The 18,695-nt window shown below is 37.4% G+C and overlaps 3 protein-coding genes and 1 pseudogene across 4 annotated transcripts; 3 read left to right on the forward strand and 1 right to left on the reverse strand.

Moving 5' to 3' along the window:
• Nucleotides 1-1,400: 1,400 nt before the first annotated feature.
• Nucleotides 1,401-2,774, forward strand: LOC115992034 (protein MAIN-LIKE 1-like). Its single transcript, XM_031116073.1, has 3 exons — nt 1,401-1,661; nt 1,785-2,548; nt 2,645-2,774. The coding sequence occupies exons 1-2, from the start codon at nt 1,551-1,553 to the stop codon at nt 2,355-2,357; spliced, it is 684 nt and encodes a 227-aa protein (XP_030971933.1). The 5' UTR covers nt 1,401-1,550; the 3' UTR covers nt 2,358-2,548; nt 2,645-2,774.
• Nucleotides 2,775-3,650: 876 nt separating this feature from the next.
• LOC115992033 (serine/threonine-protein phosphatase 7 long form homolog) lies at nt 3,651-4,859 on the forward strand. 2 transcript variants are annotated; one of them, XM_031116070.1, is made up of 3 exons: nt 3,651-3,933; nt 4,230-4,384; nt 4,556-4,859. In XM_031116070.1, exons 1-3 carry the CDS (start codon nt 3,705-3,707, stop codon nt 4,856-4,858), a joined length of 687 nt encoding a protein of 228 aa, XP_030971930.1. In that variant the 5' UTR covers nt 3,651-3,704; the 3' UTR covers nt 4,859. The 2 variants fall into 2 exon arrangements, with proteins under 2 accessions (XP_030971930.1, XP_030971931.1); XM_031116071.1 differs by having other exon boundaries at nt 4,242-4,384.
• A 1,263-nt stretch (nt 4,860-6,122) lies between these two features.
• Nucleotides 6,123-11,294, forward strand: LOC115992032 (annotated as a pseudogene).
• Nucleotides 11,295-14,709: 3,415 nt separating this feature from the next.
• LOC115991319 lies at nt 14,710-15,972 on the reverse strand. Its single transcript, XM_031115025.1, has one exon. The coding sequence runs from the start codon at nt 15,970-15,972 to the stop codon at nt 14,710-14,712; it is 1,263 nt and encodes a 420-aa protein (XP_030970885.1).
• Nucleotides 15,973-18,695: the final 2,723 nt, after the last annotated feature.

Here is an 18,695-nt window from a genome sequence, read left to right on the forward strand (position 1 = left end):
TATTGTAGGACTAATGTTGTATAGGTTTTTTCACCTTTTAGTTGCTCATAGCTTGTTGAGAGAATAAGAAGGGTTAAAATTTTGGGAATTGGAATGAAAAATTTTGATGTTTAGCTTAGCTGAAATCATCACCCTTAGATGGAGCAGGCCCATACATCAAAAAGAGTTGCTTACTAATAAGAAAAATGTTTTCCATTTTGACCAATGGGTTGTCTGGAATTCCTATAGTTTTTTACTGACTCTGTGCATTTGGTAATTCGTTGAGCAGGATATATGTGAATTAGGGACCATTTTTGCTCCTGCTTGTATCGGTTATAGTTGGTATTTGTTGGTCGGTTTAAATGAATGAGAAAAAGTCATTATTAGATGGTATCTGATCATATGAAAGTTCCAACACACCATTTTAGGATATAACGATCAAATCACTTAATGTGCTCATTGACCATGAGATTTCCATAGTGCAAAGTGGGTTCTTGTTAGCTTTGATTATTACTGTTGTGTTGTTGGTTTGCTTAGATTATAAGTTGTGTGATGGCTTTGCGTTGTGTACTTGTATAGTCTTGTCCGAAGGTACTCTCTCTTTCTTCTGAGTGCTTTCTCGTTTTTGCTTCTTAGACTCCTTTCTCTCTCTCTCTCCAATTTTAGATTTATGAATTTCATGATTTGACCTAGGGTTTGGATCTTTTTTGGTTTTTTTTTTTATTTATTTATTAATTGTGTTTTTTAAAAAATGATTGAATTTGATGTAATTGGTTTTGCATCATGTTTGAATTTGTTGGTTTGTTCTACAAGTTGATGATTTAGTGGTTTTGCATGATTTGCTATAGCTATTGTCTAAGTTTAGGTTTTGGGTTTCTGGGTTCTTTTCTCTCGGCCAAACTGTTGAACATATTAGAACATAATAGACTAACCAAAAGTAAAAGTAAGTTCACAAACTCAAATTCTCGGGAAATTACATGAGGTTACCCTCTGTTGGGGCGAATTGTAAGTGGTTCACATACCCTCTGTTTAAGCGTTATAGTGACATTTTAAAGCCCTATAGTGGTGTTTTTCTGCAAATTTTTTTTTATAAGTATCAGGTTTAGGGAGCCCTATAGTGGCGTTTTTAAGTCCTATAGTGACGTTTTAAAGCCCTATAGCGGCGTTTTTCTGCAATTTATGGAAATCGAGTCTTGAAAACTCGATTTTTACGTCAATTTTTTCTCACTTTAAACCCATCCTCTTATAAATCGAGACTTAAAAACTCGACTTTTATATTGGAACTCGAGTGGAGGAACACTAGAGATGCTAGTTTTCAACATTGTTTTGAAACGTGACAACTAACTAAATTTTTTAATATTTATTGTTATTTAGAAAAAAAATTCTGTTCTTATCTAGTTTGTATGCACTTGTAATGTTTAACTGTCATTTGAATCTTCTATATATATATATATATATACATATTATAATTTTGAAGGTGATGGAATGAAAATATATGAACTCTTATCAAACATTGGCACAGAGAAATTGAGGTTTTCATAACCGTTTCCATTGTCTATACTCTTTGCAATATGGAGCCTCAGATCGATGAGGAGCTACAGTGCTTGCACCCTGGTCCGCAAGAGGATTCAGTGTTGACGCGACAACCATATCACCGATCAGAGGCCATTTGGAATGGCAAGGTAAAATTTCTAGTTCTAACAACCGCTTTAATTTTTACGTTGACTTTGACTTTTAGTTAGCAAGTTCTTTCAAAGTTTTATTTCTAGTTCTAACAACCGCAAAAATTTTTATTGAATTTGTAGGACCCGGGCTCACTTATGTGCCGTGGTCGTACTAAGGAGATGGCAAACGTTCAGATGGAAGATAATCGGGTGATTGACATTATCAAATTGCTAAGATTAGAAGGATTGTTTAGAGCCCCTTCCAAAGAGATCGATAATTGCCTAATATCGGCCCTAGTTGAGCGATGGCGGCCGGAGACTCATACGTTTCATCTTCCACATGGTGAGATGTCAATCACCCTACAAGATGTGGAGGTGATTTTCGGACTTCCTATAGACGATGAGGTCTTGGTTGGGCCGACTGCTGTGGAGAATGGGACTTGGAGGCAAGTGTACGGGGAGTTGCTTAGATTTACTCCGCCGGAGGACAATAAAACTTTGGTGGGCCAAAGAATTCTCATCAGCCGACTTCTTGAGGCCGTTGCAGCACCACTGTCTCAGGACGCAACAGAGATTCAGATACACCGGTATGCTCGGTGCTATATTTTAGCGCTATTAGGGGATAAACTTTTCATGGACAAGTCAGGAGATAGGGTGCATCTGATGTTCTTGGAGTTGATTCGCAAAATTCGTGATCCGCGGCAGTATAGTTAGGGTAGTGGTTGCTTGGCCTGGTTGTACAGGGACTTGTGTCGAGCAAGTGAGAAAGGCGCATCGCAGATTGGTGGGGCGTGCACCTTGGTCCAGTATTGGGCATGGGCAAGGTTGCCATTCTTGTGTCCGAGGATAGAGCCCCCACCTGGATGTGATTATGGCCCATGGCCATATGCTCCACTTGCATTTAAGTAAGTGTTTTCCTAATATTTAGTATGTTATGCAATGTACTCTTCTTAATAACTAAATTGTATTATCGTTCTTATGTTATTTGCTCGTAATTGTAGGTGGGCAGTGGCGACTTCAGGAATTTTGTCCAGGGTCTTCCTATTCCACTTTGAAAAAATTTCGGGTGTTTCGGGACGTTTCGGTAAATACCGGCCAAAATTCAAGATTTGGCCTTAAAAAAAAAAAAAAATTCTTAAAACCAAAACAAATTTGCATTCTGTACACCGAAAAACCTCAAAAGGAAAAAAAATGAAAAGAAAATAAATAAACAAAGGAACTTGTACAATAAACTATAAGTTCATTTGAAATATTAATAAAATTATTAATTATTATTGTTTAGTTGTTTCATAAATTTGTTTGTCTTTTATAAACTATAATTTGTTATATTGTTGTTTCATTAATTATTAAATTATTAATTATTTTTTAGTCTAATATAATATAATTTATTTATCTTTTATAATATATTAGTTAATTAAATTATTAATTATTAATGTTTAATTGCTTCATTAATATTTTTTTACTAACTACTAGCAGTCTAGCTAGCACACACCCCCATAATTTAATTTTTTTATAATGTATAAAGACAATTAATTAAACTCAGTGGGGTTGGCCAAGCGGTTCGGCGCTTGGTCTAAGAGTGTTTGTACTTGGCTCGACTAGGTGTGCTCCCTAGTTCGAGTCCTGCTACCTGCACTTTGAAAAGAATCCCTGGACCAGTGCTTTACCCCTTCGTGGGCCGACCCGACATAAATAATAATTAGTCTCTGGTTGAAAGTTTTGAGAATACACTGTAGGAAACCCAAAAAAAAAACACAATTAATTATGCCTCATCCTGATGCCCACACGTTATATTAAAACACACACACCAACACCAACAGATAAGATAAACTGAAAAGCCAAATTCAAAAAGTAAAAAACACAGAAAAAAAAGAGAGAGAGAGAGTTTAATAAAGGTAAAGTTCGGTTCGGTCAATCACAGACAAAAAAAAAAAAAAATTAATAAAGCTAAAGTTCATTTATTTCCTAAGAGAGAGAGTTTCATAATTTTCATTCATTTCAGTTCACACAGAGAGAGAGAGAGAGAGAGACTGAGAGACTGAGAGAGTCTTAGAGAGAAAAATGAAATACTGGAGGGAGGGAGCACCGGAGCAGCCGAGCAGGGAGCGAGCGATCCGATCTCAAGCGGCGTTGACGACGATGACGCGGAGGGGCGAGCGACGACTGGCGGAGGGGCGAGCGAGCGATCCGATGAACCTTGAGATCTCCGTCTGTTGCTCGGGGCGAGCGAGCGAGCGATCCGATCTCAAGCGGCGACGGCATTGCAAAGAACCCGTTGCTCTGTCTTTAGGTTTGCATTGGGTTTTAGTGATTTTTTTTTTTTTTTTGATACTTTAGTGATTTCTGAAATACGGCGTTGAAATGAAATACTTTTAGTGTTTTCTGATTTAGACCTTTAGGACTGAGGCGTTGCTCTGTGTTTTTTTTTTTTGGGGGAGAATCCGTGGGTTTGCTACGTTGGGCTTGCCGTGGGCCCTGTTACATTTTTTTTTTTTTTTTAATTTTTTAATTTGAGGGTGTTCCTAATTCTGTGATTGAGGGTGTTCCTAGTATAGAGGAAATAAAAAAAAAATTAAAAAAATTCAGGATTTTTTTCAGGTCAGGGTGTTCCTAGGAACACCCTGAGTTGTAAGTGGCGCCGCCACTGTAGGTGGGTGCGGGTGCCAAGCTCGAAGAGTAGGCCATCTGGCACGACCTTGGTCCGCTATCGCAAGCAATTAGTGACAATGCAGCCAGACCAGGTAATAATATTCAAAAATTCGGTTTGGTTATAATAATTTCCCTTAAGAATATGATTGCATCATCCTTTAACATATCTTTTGTTAAAATTTTTGTTTTTCCCTTTATCTATGTATTCTCCCTTGTTTTACCTTTTAAGATGCTATGATAATTGTTTTTTGTTTCTATTGTAGATTGTGTGGCAGCCATACGAGGTAGACTTCGGCCACCTTCCTGAGTTCTGCGTTGCAGGGAGGGATACGTGGACAGCGAGGGTGCCGCTTGTGTGTTTTTGCATAGTAGAGAGACACTACCCGGACCGTGTCCTTCGACAGTTTGGGTTGGCGCAGCAGCAGCCTGACAATGCTGTCTACGATGATAGACTGCATAAAATTGACTTACGTGGGAAGGTGGAAAAGAATTGGAGGGAGGAGCATGGACCGTATATCATTTCATGGGAAATGAGACGACAACAACTTTGTCATGCACCTCCTTAGATTGGTGAGATGCCCCGCAATCATGCCTATTACGTCTGGTATCGTCCGATCACTCGAAAGTATGTCGTCCGCAACAACGCTAAATTAGATATAATGGTAATGTGTTCTAATTAGATTTTATTGCCTATTTTGTTTTACTTGAGTACATGTATGAACGTAGAATTAGTTTCTATGAATTATAAAAACATATCTGATTAAAGAGTTTCTGTTACATATAGTATTCTAATAAAACTGTTAGTTTCTAGTTAAGTATTTGAGTAGATTAGTAAGTACTATATTATCCATTTATTAATTTATACATAACTGTCTCAAATATGATTGTACTGGTTCTTTCTCCGTTTTAGATTCAAAGCCATTTAGCGCTATTGGAGATGCTTCCTGAAGGCAGCGAAGCTCACAACCATGTTCGGCGTGTCCTAAATAATGTGGCTGGCCTTGGTCGTGATCCTGCAGCAAATGAGGAGGCAGACAATGGGCATGAGACTGAACCAACAGTTGCTGAAATCCCAAGCACAAGTGTAGCACCCATAAGTATACGGACCCGTGCTCAGCGTGCTATTGTAAGCCCAAGCACAAGCGCAGCTAGGGGCCGTGGTCGGCCTGCTACAGCAAGCCCAAGCACAAGTGCAACCAGGGGCTGTGGTATGCCTGCTACAGCAAGCCCAAGCCCAAGTGCAGCTAGGGGCCGTGGTCGGCGTGCAACAACCCCTCGGGTTGTAACTAGTCTTGAGATGCCTGCACCCATCCCTCACTCATCTCCTCAGCCTGAGGTCCCTCCACACATCCCAGATGCAAATCCTCAGCCCGAGGTCCGTTCACCCAGCCCACCTTCGCAGCCCGATTTTGATCTCAGTATTGATGACAATGTGACCCCTCCTATACTCCCTGAGACACCGTCTTACCCACCTACCAGCTCTACTGCACCCACTCCTGGCCTCTACTTAGAGCATCATTACCCACCTACCGCATCTTCATCTGACCCTCTGGGACCTCCGGTTGGGATTGACACTGTACAGCCACATACTGATGTACCAAACGAGCATCCTCCTCATCAGCCCTCACCTTCACGAGGTAGACCGCAGCGCACTAGAAGAGCACCCACTTGTGGGACAGGTGGACACAAAATAGGACACCGAGGGAGCTCTATGGTATGATAACATTAATTAGAATTCAAATGCACATATTTTGATTATCACTTTATTCTAATGATAACATTAATTAGAATCTTGATTGCATGCATCTAATGGAATTTGCAGCATAATGATGAGCCTAAGGATGATGCCCCGCAGCCTCCTCCCCCGCCCAAACATTACACAAGGGTTAAAAAACGCAAAATTGGCGAACCTTGAGTAAGTGCTAAAGTCATAATAGGAACTGCATTTTTCTTCTTCTTCTTCTCTTATTCTTCTTAGAGTTTTTTAATTTTTTTTCTCGGAATTGTTTATTATCAATTTATCACTAGAGCATTGTCATACTGTATTTTGTCTTTGATATTAGTATTGACTTGTTATGCATGTGTCACTTGTATTGGATGCATGCCTCCTATCCTCATAGATGCTATTTATTGCCATCTGATGGCAGCAATGTCACTAAGTTTGTCTTGGAAGTTGGAACCATTACCTGGTCAACGGTGCTAATTCAATACTACTCATCAAATATTATGGTTTAAGACAATCGATACACATGATTTGATGAAGAATGAGCAAATGAGCAAGGCCTAATTCAAATGAATCGATTTATTGATTTTGTGATAAAGACCTTCAAAGTGTGTTCTATAATAATAATTATTAGTTTAATTAATTTCCTTTTCTTCTACAGATAAAATTGAATCATCGGAAGTTACTTGATGGAATGTTGGACATATGTGGAGTGCCACCGCAAAAATTCAGAACCATATGTTCAAGTATTGACAAGTTAGATAAACAACCTTTTGAGCAGATAAAAAAGGAAATGGTAAGAACAGTAGTATGCAAATAGTGTTGTCTTACTTGGTTATTATTAATAGGAGCAATAGCCTATCTACTTGTTAGCATTTCATTAATATAAGGATAATTCTGTGATCATCTTTTTGTAAATATGTTGGATTAGTAATTTAGAGCCTAATTTTTACTCTATTGTAATTTTATAGGGAAGCTTGCATATACATTCTTTTTACTTGAGCTTTTCTCTTTGCAATAATATTTATAATGAAATGTTGGATTAATATTTTAATTGTGTATTCCATTTATATCATTGCATAAATTTTAGTATGTTTCGTTATATATTTCTTGTTAATTATTGTTAGGTGGAGGAGAAGGGCTTATCTGTTCAGACAGCAGATGAAATTGGTACTTTTGTGAAGGAAAGGGGACACCCTTTGGAACTACTATCTAAGCTTAAGCAGCAGGGCAACAAGTTCTTAGGACATAACGGATCTGCTGATGCACTGAATGACCTAGAGATTTTATTTAAAGCTCTTGAAGTGTCAAAGTGTATTGACAAAGTGGTTTTTGACTTGAGTCTTGCCAGAGGCCTTGATTATTATACTGGAGTCATATCTGAGGCTGTTTTTAAAGGTGGTGCACAGGTAATTTTTTAAGAAGAATCCTTATTAAATGAGTAATTTTTTAAATATCCTGTTTAATTTTTGGAATGTTAATTGTAAATTAAAGAAAGAAATTACCAATGAATTTATTCTGTAATTGTGGGAATTGGTTCAATATGTTTGTTCTGGAAAATGAGTAATTCTGAAGTTAAAGTTCAGTAATGATTATTTGTAAGAGCTTAACACTACAAATTTAAAACGTTCTCATGAGTGCCTGGTTGGAAATTTGTCATGCATTCTAGATTACTTATTCCAACTGCCAGATCTTTGCTGCTGTATTTTATTATGTATGATTTGAAATAAGTTATTAATATTGTTGAACTTGTCATTATTTTAATATTGTGCATTTGTGATTTACTTGCCTGCTCATGTGGAGTTGATATTAAGTCACTGTGTGATGTCATTGTCTGTTGTTTGTGCATCATCTTGTTTACTCTGGGATTGTATATGTTGATTTATCCTAGTGGTTTTATCTTTTGTTGTCTTTTTAATCAGACTGATGGCAGTGTTCCAAATACCCTTGTCATAGCAAACTGTGAGGTAATTAAACCTAGGGTTGCAGCTGCAGAGCACATATCACAGGTGATTTCCTGATGGAACATGCATTATTCATAATCCCCCATACCCACTCTTCCGTTTGTTTTTGGTGGTGGTTCTGTGAAGATGTTTGCTCATCAGTTGCATTCTCTTGGCATGCTCTGGTTGCTTGATCTTACAGTTCAATGAGGAAGCGCGTTCTCCATTTGTAAAGAAGTTCAAAACTATTATACATCCTGGTGAGGTACATGTGGCTTTTAAAGAAAATTACATTTCTACTTAAAATGGCTGCAAATGAGGATCTTTTAGTCTTATTAGCTATCAAATTTCAATGATTACAGTTGTTTTTGTTCTTATTCTTGTTATTATTTTGCAGGTGAACAGAATCAGGGAACTCCCACAGAATAGTAAGATCGTGGCCACACACACTGACAGTCCTGATGTAAGCATTTATCTTCATGTTACCCTTTTCTTTTAAATGTGGATTATCAAGATTTCAAGGTTTTTAAATCTTGTAACTTGTCTTTGAATATGAAGTTTATAAACTGGGGAAGCTCAATATGCATTAAAGTTTTGAGTTTATGATCAGGTCCTTATTTGGGACGTTGAGGCTCAACCAAATCGTCACGCTGTTCTGGGAGCTACAAATTCTCGTCCAGACTTGGTGCGCCCCATGCAAATGAAACTCTTTTTGCTATCCTTTTCATGAATGTTTTAATACATTGAAAATTCTTTGTTATTTGTCCTATTTCATTTCCCCCGCTTCGTATCTTTAAAATATATATATATATATATACATATATATATATCAGGCAATTGTTAACTCTAAATGCATTGTCTTACAGATATTGACCGGGCATCAAGATAATGCTGAATTTGCTCTTGCTATGTGTCCTACTGAACCCTTTGTGCTTTCTGGAGGTTGGATTTCTTTTATTATCATTTTATCTAATGTCAGATAGTGTTAGTGTGATGGATATATTTATCTTGTGCCTCTGTCAATGTCAGCTAACCAGCCATGTGTGCGTGTGTGTATGTGTGTATATATGTGTGTGTGTGTGTGTGTGTGTCCTCGTTTCTTGAGTCATGTGATATTGGGTTTGTAATTGAATAAACTTGCTGCATGTCTATCCCCCAGATACTGTTCGCATGTTTGATCGCCGTAATCTCACCTCTGGGGGTGTTGGGTCACATGTTCATAAATTTGAGGGTCACAATGCAGCTGTCCTTTGTGTACAGGTGATAGAAAAGTTTTGGGATTACTTTCTTGGCTTTATGTTACATCATGCGTTTTGTTATATATTCAGGAATAGGACTTATTTAGTTATTTTTAACAAAAATATGCATTTGTTTTCAGTGGTCTCCTGACAAGTCATCCGTCTTTGGAAGTTTTGCTGAGGATGGCATTTTGAACATTTGGGATCATGAGAAGGTATGAAGCTATAATTTTTCTCTATACAACCTTGCTCTCTCTCTGTCTCTCACTCACACACACACGATCATAAGACAACATATAGATCATATCAAAAAAAGAACCAACAATGCTGTGATGGTAAGAGATGGAAACCGATAAATATATGGTGAACTGACAGTAGATAAGGAAAGTTATTATTCCTATAATGATCAAATGCAGTGTATAAGATGGTTCTACATATGTATGGGTTGATTTGTTGGGGGGTGGAATATATGTAAAGCCTTCAAGCAGATTTCCAGCGTCACAATTTGCCTGTTAAAAATGTGCCTTGCATTCACTATTTTATTAGCGAGCAAACTGATTTCCAGAGGTAGTTTTGATTATTGATAAGTATTGAGGGTATTTTATTTATTTTTTATTATTCCAAGTGCTGTTTTTTGCTAATCTCAAGCTTCTAAGGAAGTTTTAGAAGTAATCTGGTTTTGTTCACTGGTATTATTCTTTAGTAGTGAGGATATCAAATTATCAATCCAATGGTCCCTACTACTATGACTGATTATAAGTATTATTCTGTATCACTTTATAATTTTTTACTTGTTGTGTGGATGATTTTAGTCATACATGGGTTTGGACTTTGAAGTATTTCTACTTCAGCGTTACACCAAAGCGATTCAGAGCGGTTAAGTGAGATTTAATTACTTCAACTAGATCTTCCCTGCTTTCACATCACTCTTGTACCCATTTTTCCCCTTTTAAGTTTTTTTTTTTTTTTTTTGGGGTGGGTGGGATGGACGATGGCTGTGTTCCCTTTTCTTTTTATAATTTTCAGTTGTATTTCTGTTGAATCTGGCTACAGGAAATTATCAATTTTGTTTATTAGGGTTCGTCCCAATCTGAAACTCATTGCTCAATTCTTGCTTAGTCATTGTGGCATTTATGTTTCTTGTGTTATGCATGTAACTGATCCTATTGCCTTTCAAGTTGGTAATGTTGGATCTAAAATGCAAAATGTTCCTCCAGGCTTATTCTTCCGACATGCTGGCCATAGGTATGAATTTGTGTATCTTATGTGTGTGTGATTTGCTATACAAACAGGTTTTTTTTGGGGGCTGAATTTGGTGTTTGTTACTACTTGTTGATTGGATGTTAATGCACTTATATGCTTTCTGGATGCTTTTCTCTGAAGATTTTGTACACAATACTTTATTTCTATTTTATGCATGTAGGGACAAGGTTGTGGACTTCCATTGGAATGCATCTGATCCATGGACAATTGTCAGTGTGTCCGATGATTGTGAAGTACTGGAGGAGGTGGTACACTGCAGGTAATCAATATATATATTAACCCTGGTATCTTATCATTTAGAATGTGCATTTTTTTTCCTTCAGTAGTTTAATAGTGAAAAATATCAGAGGGATAGCATTTTTCTTGAATAATAATCAACTTGCATGTAAAAATAAAATGTACTTCAAGATATGATAATATTTTGGGTTTATGCTGCTGTACATTTCCTTGATGAAAAAGTGATGGTTCTGGTGCAGATATGGCGGATGATTGATTTCATATACAGGCCCGAGGAAGAAGTTCTAGCTGAATTGGATTCATTCAAGTCCCACATTTTAACATGTTCCTCTTGATGCCTATTTAAAAAGTTGTTAAACTTTCGTTTTCAGTTTGCTCAAGCTAAATGACTTCCACCTAAAGTTTCCAAACCTTGGTAGTTCAATATTTTGTTGGTTCCGAATTTGACTATTAAAATATCCTCTCTCTGTGTCTCTCTCTGTTCATTAAGAGCAAAACTGAGCTCCTTTTGTGTCATTTGGTAACTGGTACAGTTTAGTCATTTAGCTGGACCTTCATTTCAAATACTAGTACTACCCGTGTGGGAGTTTTAAACAAATGACATAGCAATTAATCTAAACTGTTTTAACTCTGTTCATTAACAATATGTCTATGGATACAATACTTTTAAGAAGAAAGATTCACAACAAATTATAAGTGGTGACTGGTGCATAATAGTAGTATCAGTAGTGGACATGGATGAAAGTGATCTTCAATTACAATAGGCTATGTCAATAATTGTGAAAATATTATGTCCTTATTGCGTTCATAACATTACTTTTTGGTCAATGCGATATGAGTACCAGTAACAAACATTAGGCCTTGGAGGGGGGTTTTGAAAAGGAAATAAGACGTCAACCCTCTGTGGCCTAGTTGTATGTATTCCATCTTTTGTTACTGACATGAACATTTGTTCTTCGTTATTTGCTTTCTAGACAACAATGGAATTTAAGTTATGAGTTCATCTCCTGTGCCCTTTGAATGGAACACAAAATGCAAAGGCCTAGTACATAAGAAAGAGTTCTAAGAAACTAAGGGAACTTGGGCAACTTAAACCATGATATGTACTTAAAAATCTTAAAAGTTTTGTTTAATCTCTCACCTCTTAAGCATTTTTCAAGGTTAAGATTACAACTTTCATCGAGGTGGAAAGTATACCAAGAAATAAAATCCCCTCTCCAGTTTATTTTAAATGTAAGACATCCCACGACTGGTTAAAAAGATGAGGAAGTTTTTTTTTTCTCTGTATTGCCAGATGCCAGGCACATGAAATTTATTTGATTTTTAAATGTCATAGGCCTTACATCTAAATAAAAATTTGAGTAATTTAAAGGATTCAATGATGGGGGTCTTATCCCAATCCAATCTCAACTTTTGCTAAAGGTTGAAAGTGGATTAACTTAATCATTTTTGTAATGCATAAATCACATATAATATTTATTGGAAATAGAACAAAATCCTTGTGGTCACATTTGGATATTTCATGCCCTGCAAGTGCCATTAGAATTCCTCGCATAGGGATAACCTGGGCTTGAAATCTTATCTTCCGAATTTTTGTGGGAGGCCAAAAAAAAAAAAAAACCCTCCCCTTTCTCTCTTTTTGTTAAAAAAACATATCTAAAAATTAAAGACCAAAAAAAAAAAAAAAAAAAGATAAAAGAGGGAAAGGAAAAATGAGGATAGCATATTCCTTAATCCTTTACCATCTTGATAGTCATATATTCTATTACATTTTTATATATATATTTTTTTCCTTCTTGATAGATGGTTTTTATTAGTTTTCTTAACAAAATATTGTGCTTTGCATTGCAAGATTGTTTTAGGAATTTTGCACCAAAATGTGTCATGCTCTGTGGATCATCTTTCTTGTATATAAATGGAATCGGCAACATGTACAAGAATGTTAAGAACTCCACTAGTAAATTTAAATTTAATAGAATAATTTAACTTAAAAAAAATTAACAATAGGAATAATTTAAATATTATCAATTAATCAGAAGAGAGTTATGGACTGAATAGTAATACATGTTAAGATATTTGCTCTAATTAATATATCATTCACATACTTAGTTGATTTGAATCCACAATTTCACCCTTGATGTTAAAAAAAGAACAAAAAATGCCATTTCAAGTAGGCTTCATTAACAAAGTTTGTAATGACTTAGGAGTTATAAAACATACATTTGATGCAAAATCTAAGGAAATTATAAAAATGTGAAATTCGCGGCAAATAAAAAAATTACAAAATTCTTTGTAAGATTAACTTAGTGGTAAAAAGTTTTTGTGACTCATCATACTTGTAAAGTCGAGAGTTATAAATTCGACTAGTGACAAGCCTCGTTGTTGTGCGGATGACCCAATACTATGATGAGTTGAGTTTAAGTAGGTTCGGTGCAATAAACACACTTCCGATTTGTTTTTTGGACCAATGATTTTTTTTTTTTTATAAATTACAAGAGTTGGGTGTACTGGGGAATTTTTTTTTTTTTTTTTTTTCCCCAAATACTCTGTTTAGGCCGAGAGCCTACAAAACAGAGGAATTGGGGGAAAAAAAATTTCCCAGCTAGAACTCGAGTCTTAAAGACTTGAGTTGTAATGGGAATTTTTTTCCCCAAATCCCCTGTTTTTGTAGGCTCTCGGCCTAAACAGGGGATTTGGGGAAAAAAAATTTCACCAACGGAACTCGAGTCTTAAAGACTCGAGTTCCACCTGGGAAAATATTTTTCCCCACATCCCCTGTTTTGGCCGACTCTCGGGCTAAACAGGGGAGTTGGGGAAAAAAAATTTCCCCAACGGAACTCGAGTCTTTAAGACTCGAGTTCCAGCTGGGAAATTTTTTTTCCTCAAATCCCCTGTTTTTGTAGGCTCTCGGCCTAAACAGGGGATTTGGGGAAAAAAAATTTCACCAACGGAACTCGAGTCTTAAAGACTCGAGTTCCAGCTACGAAATTTTTTTCCCTCAAATCCCCTGTTTTTGTAGGCTCTCGGCCTAAACAGGGGATTTGGGGAAAAAAAATTTCACCAACGGAACTCGAGTCTTAAAGACTCGAGTTCCACCTGGGAAAATATTTTTCCCCACATCCCCTGTTTTGGCCGACTCTCGGGCTAAACAGGGGAGTTGGGGAAAAAAAATTTCCCCAACGGAACTCGAGTCTTTAAGACTCGAGTTCCAGCTGGGAAATTTTTTTTCCTCAAATCCCCTGTTTTTGTAGGCTCTCGGCCTAAACAGGGGATTTGGGGAAAAAAAATTTCACCAACGGAACTCGAGTCTTAAAGACTCGAGTTCCAGCTGCGAAATTTTTTTCCCTCAAATCCCCTGTTTTTATAGACTCTCGGCCTAAACAGGGGATTTGGGGAAAAAATTTCACCAATGGAACTCGAGTTTCAGAGACTCGAGTTTCACTGTGGAAATTTTTTTTTTTTTTTCACTCCTCTGAACATACAAAACTGCTGATCGGTAAAGCAGAAACAGGGAAATTGCTGAGAATGTGATCTATAAACAGTCATTGAGAGGCAGAGAAGCCGAGAATGTAAATGCACTTAAATTACATCGAAACGTGCTCTCAATAGGGACCAAACTACAGAAAATTTTACAATCTCTGCATAAACAGGGTTTTACAATGGAAATGCACCTACATCGCAGCAAAAAGGCATTCTTAATATCAACATTCTAAACATGCCCAACCACGCTTAATTTGCAGTTCTAACCATACTACTCAAATCACAATCTTCATAAAGGTACATTGGATTAAGAATTACAACTACATTCAACAAAAGCCAAAAAGTTCACATAGGCAATACAACGTAGTCACTTTTCCTAAGATCGTTGGTCCGCATGACAAAAACGTCATCCATAGAAGCATGCCTGAAAAACATAGAGTAATCACGTTAGGAGACAATATACTAAACAATAAGTAAACATGGAATGAACAACAATTATTTAACCGATGCATAACTTTTTGCCATCTACCTACCTAGTCTGGAACATGACCGCTGGTGGAAGCGCCACGGGACTGTGGACATTTTCTGCGGTTATGCCCGGAAACATGACACAGTCCACATGTCTGCTTCGGTTGACTCTCTATCAAATCTGCATCCTCCCTCCGCCATCCCGGTTCTCGATTCTTATTCCTCACCCCATCCATCTCATTCCTTATTCTCGACTTCACTGGTCGACCTTTAGCCCGCAACAATGCTGGATTAGGCAACCACTTTGGCCCAATGGGTTCCCGCCACAATGACTGCGACTTTGGAATCACAAATGCATGCTCATAAGTGTTAAGGGCATTGTTCAAACCATAACATGGGTGAATATATGTGGTCGAATCAATATGTAAATAGTCACATACTCTAATTGCATGTGAACAGGGGATCCCTATGTTTTGCCATTTCCCACAACTGCATGTTTTTTCCTGTAACTGAACTTCATAACTGTGGTTTCCCCCTCCTGCGCTACATGTGTTGAGTTGGGTAACTACTTGAAATATCAGCTCTTCATTGCTAAATGGCTTGAGATAATGTTTCTCAGATTTACACTTATTTGCATCCCACGTACGATTGGCATATTCACTCCATTTCTTACCCTCTGAGAACTCAAAATGGTATTCTTTGTGTCGGTCATGAAAATATTGAACAAGTTTGTTCCAAGTGAACTCAACTAATGCGGCAATAGGAAGACCTCGTGCACCTTTCAGTACACCATTGAAACACTCTGATATGTTGGTTGTCATTGCCCTAAAACGTCTCCCACCATCATGTGACTGGCTCCACATATCCACAGACTCGCCCATTAGGTATGTGTATGGAAGATAATCTTGATTCTTTTCCTTGCCATCCTTCCTCATCACCTTCTTCTTATTTCTAATGGCCTCAATTTCCATCTGCTTAATGGACTCCATTATGGCATCAAATTTCACCACTTGAGTAGCATATCTCGCTTTCAACGCCGTTGACTTTAGAGTTGAGTTTTGAAAATGGGTGTTGAAGTTGCTAACAACATGTCGAAGGCAATATCTATGAAATACTGGTGTACTTCCATCTTCCCTTCTAGGCCAGTTTGCAATGGCGTTTTTGATACCTAGATGTCGGTCAGAAATTATGCAAATGCCTTCCTCAGGTATCACGTGGCCAATCGTATCTCGAAGGCACTGTAAAAACCACCTCCAACTGGACCCTGACTCACAGTCCACAACAGCAAACGCGAGAGGGAATACCTTGTTGTTAGCGTCAGTTGCCATTGCGACCAATAACTTTCCCTGATATTTACCATACAGATGGGTCCCATCGATACTGATAACCGGCTTGCAGTATTTGAATCCTGATATGCATGGACCGAAAGACCAAAACACATAATGCAACAATACGGCGTCATCTTCATCGGTGGATGTGATACGATAGAACACTTGGGTAGTCGGGTCCTAATCAATATATGCCATTAGCAATTTTTGCAACCTTTGGTAAGACTCTTCCCAATTCCCAAACATCTTCGCAATCGCCTTTTGTTTCGCATCCCATACCTTGTAGTAAGAAGGCTTCTGTCCACTATATTTCGTCTCTATCATGGATCTAAGATGCTTAACTGGGGTAGTGTGATCCTCACATAACTTCTTATGGATGTCTGATGCAATAAAATTACAACTCATCATTCTACCATCATTTCGCACCCCAGTCGGTATACACGTGTGAGGACCCACATACACGGTGACCATCCATAGTCTGTGGAGATCGGGCTTCATAACTGCGCAGACATACCACTTGCATGACTCATGCACGCATTTTGCACAAAATTTTTTCGTCATCGACCTAATGATCGTAAAATGTTTGTTTTCCTTGAGGGCACAAATTGTTAAGACGTGCTTCACCTCCTCTTTATTGGCAAAAGTCAACCCTTTGCACAAATTCATCCCCTCTCTCCAAGTAGACACAAATGGCATATCAATATGTGAAGGATCAAACATATTTTCCCAAGTATTTGCAGAGAATGACAATGCAGGAGGTGCGTAGGCAGGGATTGTATTCGTAATGTTTTGGACACTAATGACATTGTCTACATAAGGTTCACTACCATCCAATGTCTGATCGTCATCAATGTCCCTCTCAAAGTCCCCAAGGTCTCTACCAAGCGTGTCTTCATACTCATCTCTATCCACAAAATCTTCATCGTTAATGGCAATATTCTCATCAACATAGTCGTCATCATCATCGTCATCATCATTGTTAATGGCAGTAGTCTCATCAACATAGTCATCATCATCATCATCATCATCATCAACATGAACATCACCATCGGCATGAACATAATGATCCTCTACATGTGTAGAATACTCATATTGAGCATCTGGAACCGTAACCTGTAAGCTTGTAGTCGTTTGTTGGATATCTTCTTCCCAAACTGCACGCGGCTCCAATTGTATGTACAACTCAATGTTAGTTACTTCAGCTATTCTTTCCAACTTGTCAAACATGATCTTTACATGTTTGTCTATTTCTATCACCATATACTTGTAATTAACCCGATGCTTCAAGATTTCGTTTGGCATATGATAAGTAATTTGTATGTTGTGTATAGCAGGATTCTCACACAACTCTTCCATGATAATCTTCTTCAATTCGTCAAGGGTCTTCAACCTACGATCAATTTGGGTATAATAGGTCTTTATACCCGGCCCTTCAAATGGCAATCCCTTGTTCGCATTCACATTCTTAAGCGGACCACCGTGATATAGGATTATATCAATTTCAGGCATTGTGAACCTGTTCAAGTCAAGTTACTATGTTAGTTAGTTGATAACAAGAACACAATTTAACAAGAACACAATTTAATCAACTAACACACACAGACAATTCATCTAGTTTTTTCACCAGTGCATGCCCACAGGTCCAGACAACAGCAATAACCACCCAACCTTAGTTGCAAAACATTGGAGTCGCCTATTGATACTCAACAAACTAATTAAGGTAGATCTTATGTAAACATATGGTTCTGATCCAGACTCTAGAACAGAAATATAAGTTACCACACTCAAAACCTTAGACCATCGCTTGGCAAGTAATATACCATAATACAAGTTAAAAACATGGTATGAGCATTACTCTAAATTGTTTATGATTATTCATAAGGTTCAGTCATGATAACAATTCTAATGTTAAAATTTTCATCGAAGGCAGAAAACAAATGATATCACCTAATTCCTTTACCATAGTCCGTACAATTCTAAATAAAACTTATATTTCTTAGCTTTCAAACAAGCCTTAGTTTTCCACTAACATGATCAACATAAAAAGATCAAATAATTCTCAAATGTCATTTCCAAATACCAAACCGTTTCCAAAATGACCAATTCCTTATACAGTCATGTATTGTAGGTAACTACATTTTAAGATATTATGATACCCATTCATTCCATTCAATCACTACCCATTGCATACCCAAAATAATGATGAATAAAGTCAAAAAAACTTGTAACACACAAAATGGGCAAATAAATACTCAAAAAATTAACACTAACAAAACAAACTTCTATAACACACAATATAGGTAAATTAACTAAGTTATGTCAACTATGTACAAAATAATTAGTCAAACTCTTTAACCCACACCCATAGACAACTAATACCCAACTACAATGACAATCAAATAATGCAAACCCTTACCTGAGATATCAATTTGTTGAGAGGGAAGAGCAGTGAGAGAGGCAGTGTGATGAGTGAGAGTGAGAGGTAATGTGGTGTAGGAGTTATGGGTGAGTGAGAGTTAGTGAGGGTAAGAGCTAGTGAGGCTGAGAAAGTCAGTGAGGATACTCTGTTTTTGGGTGAGAAGGCTGTGTAGAATGTTAGAAAATGTGTTATACGGGCTGAGTGTTAAGAGTGTTCTGTTTTAATAATTTTCCCCAGTAGAACTCGAGTCTATAAGACTCGAGTTACTTGCATTTTTACCCACACTTGCACCAGTGCTGTAGCT

This window comes from Quercus lobata, chromosome 5 (genome assembly GCF_001633185.2).
Source record: "Quercus lobata isolate SW786 chromosome 5, ValleyOak3.0 Primary Assembly, whole genome shotgun sequence".
Lineage (NCBI taxonomy): Eukaryota > Viridiplantae > Streptophyta > Magnoliopsida > Fagales > Fagaceae > Quercus > Quercus lobata.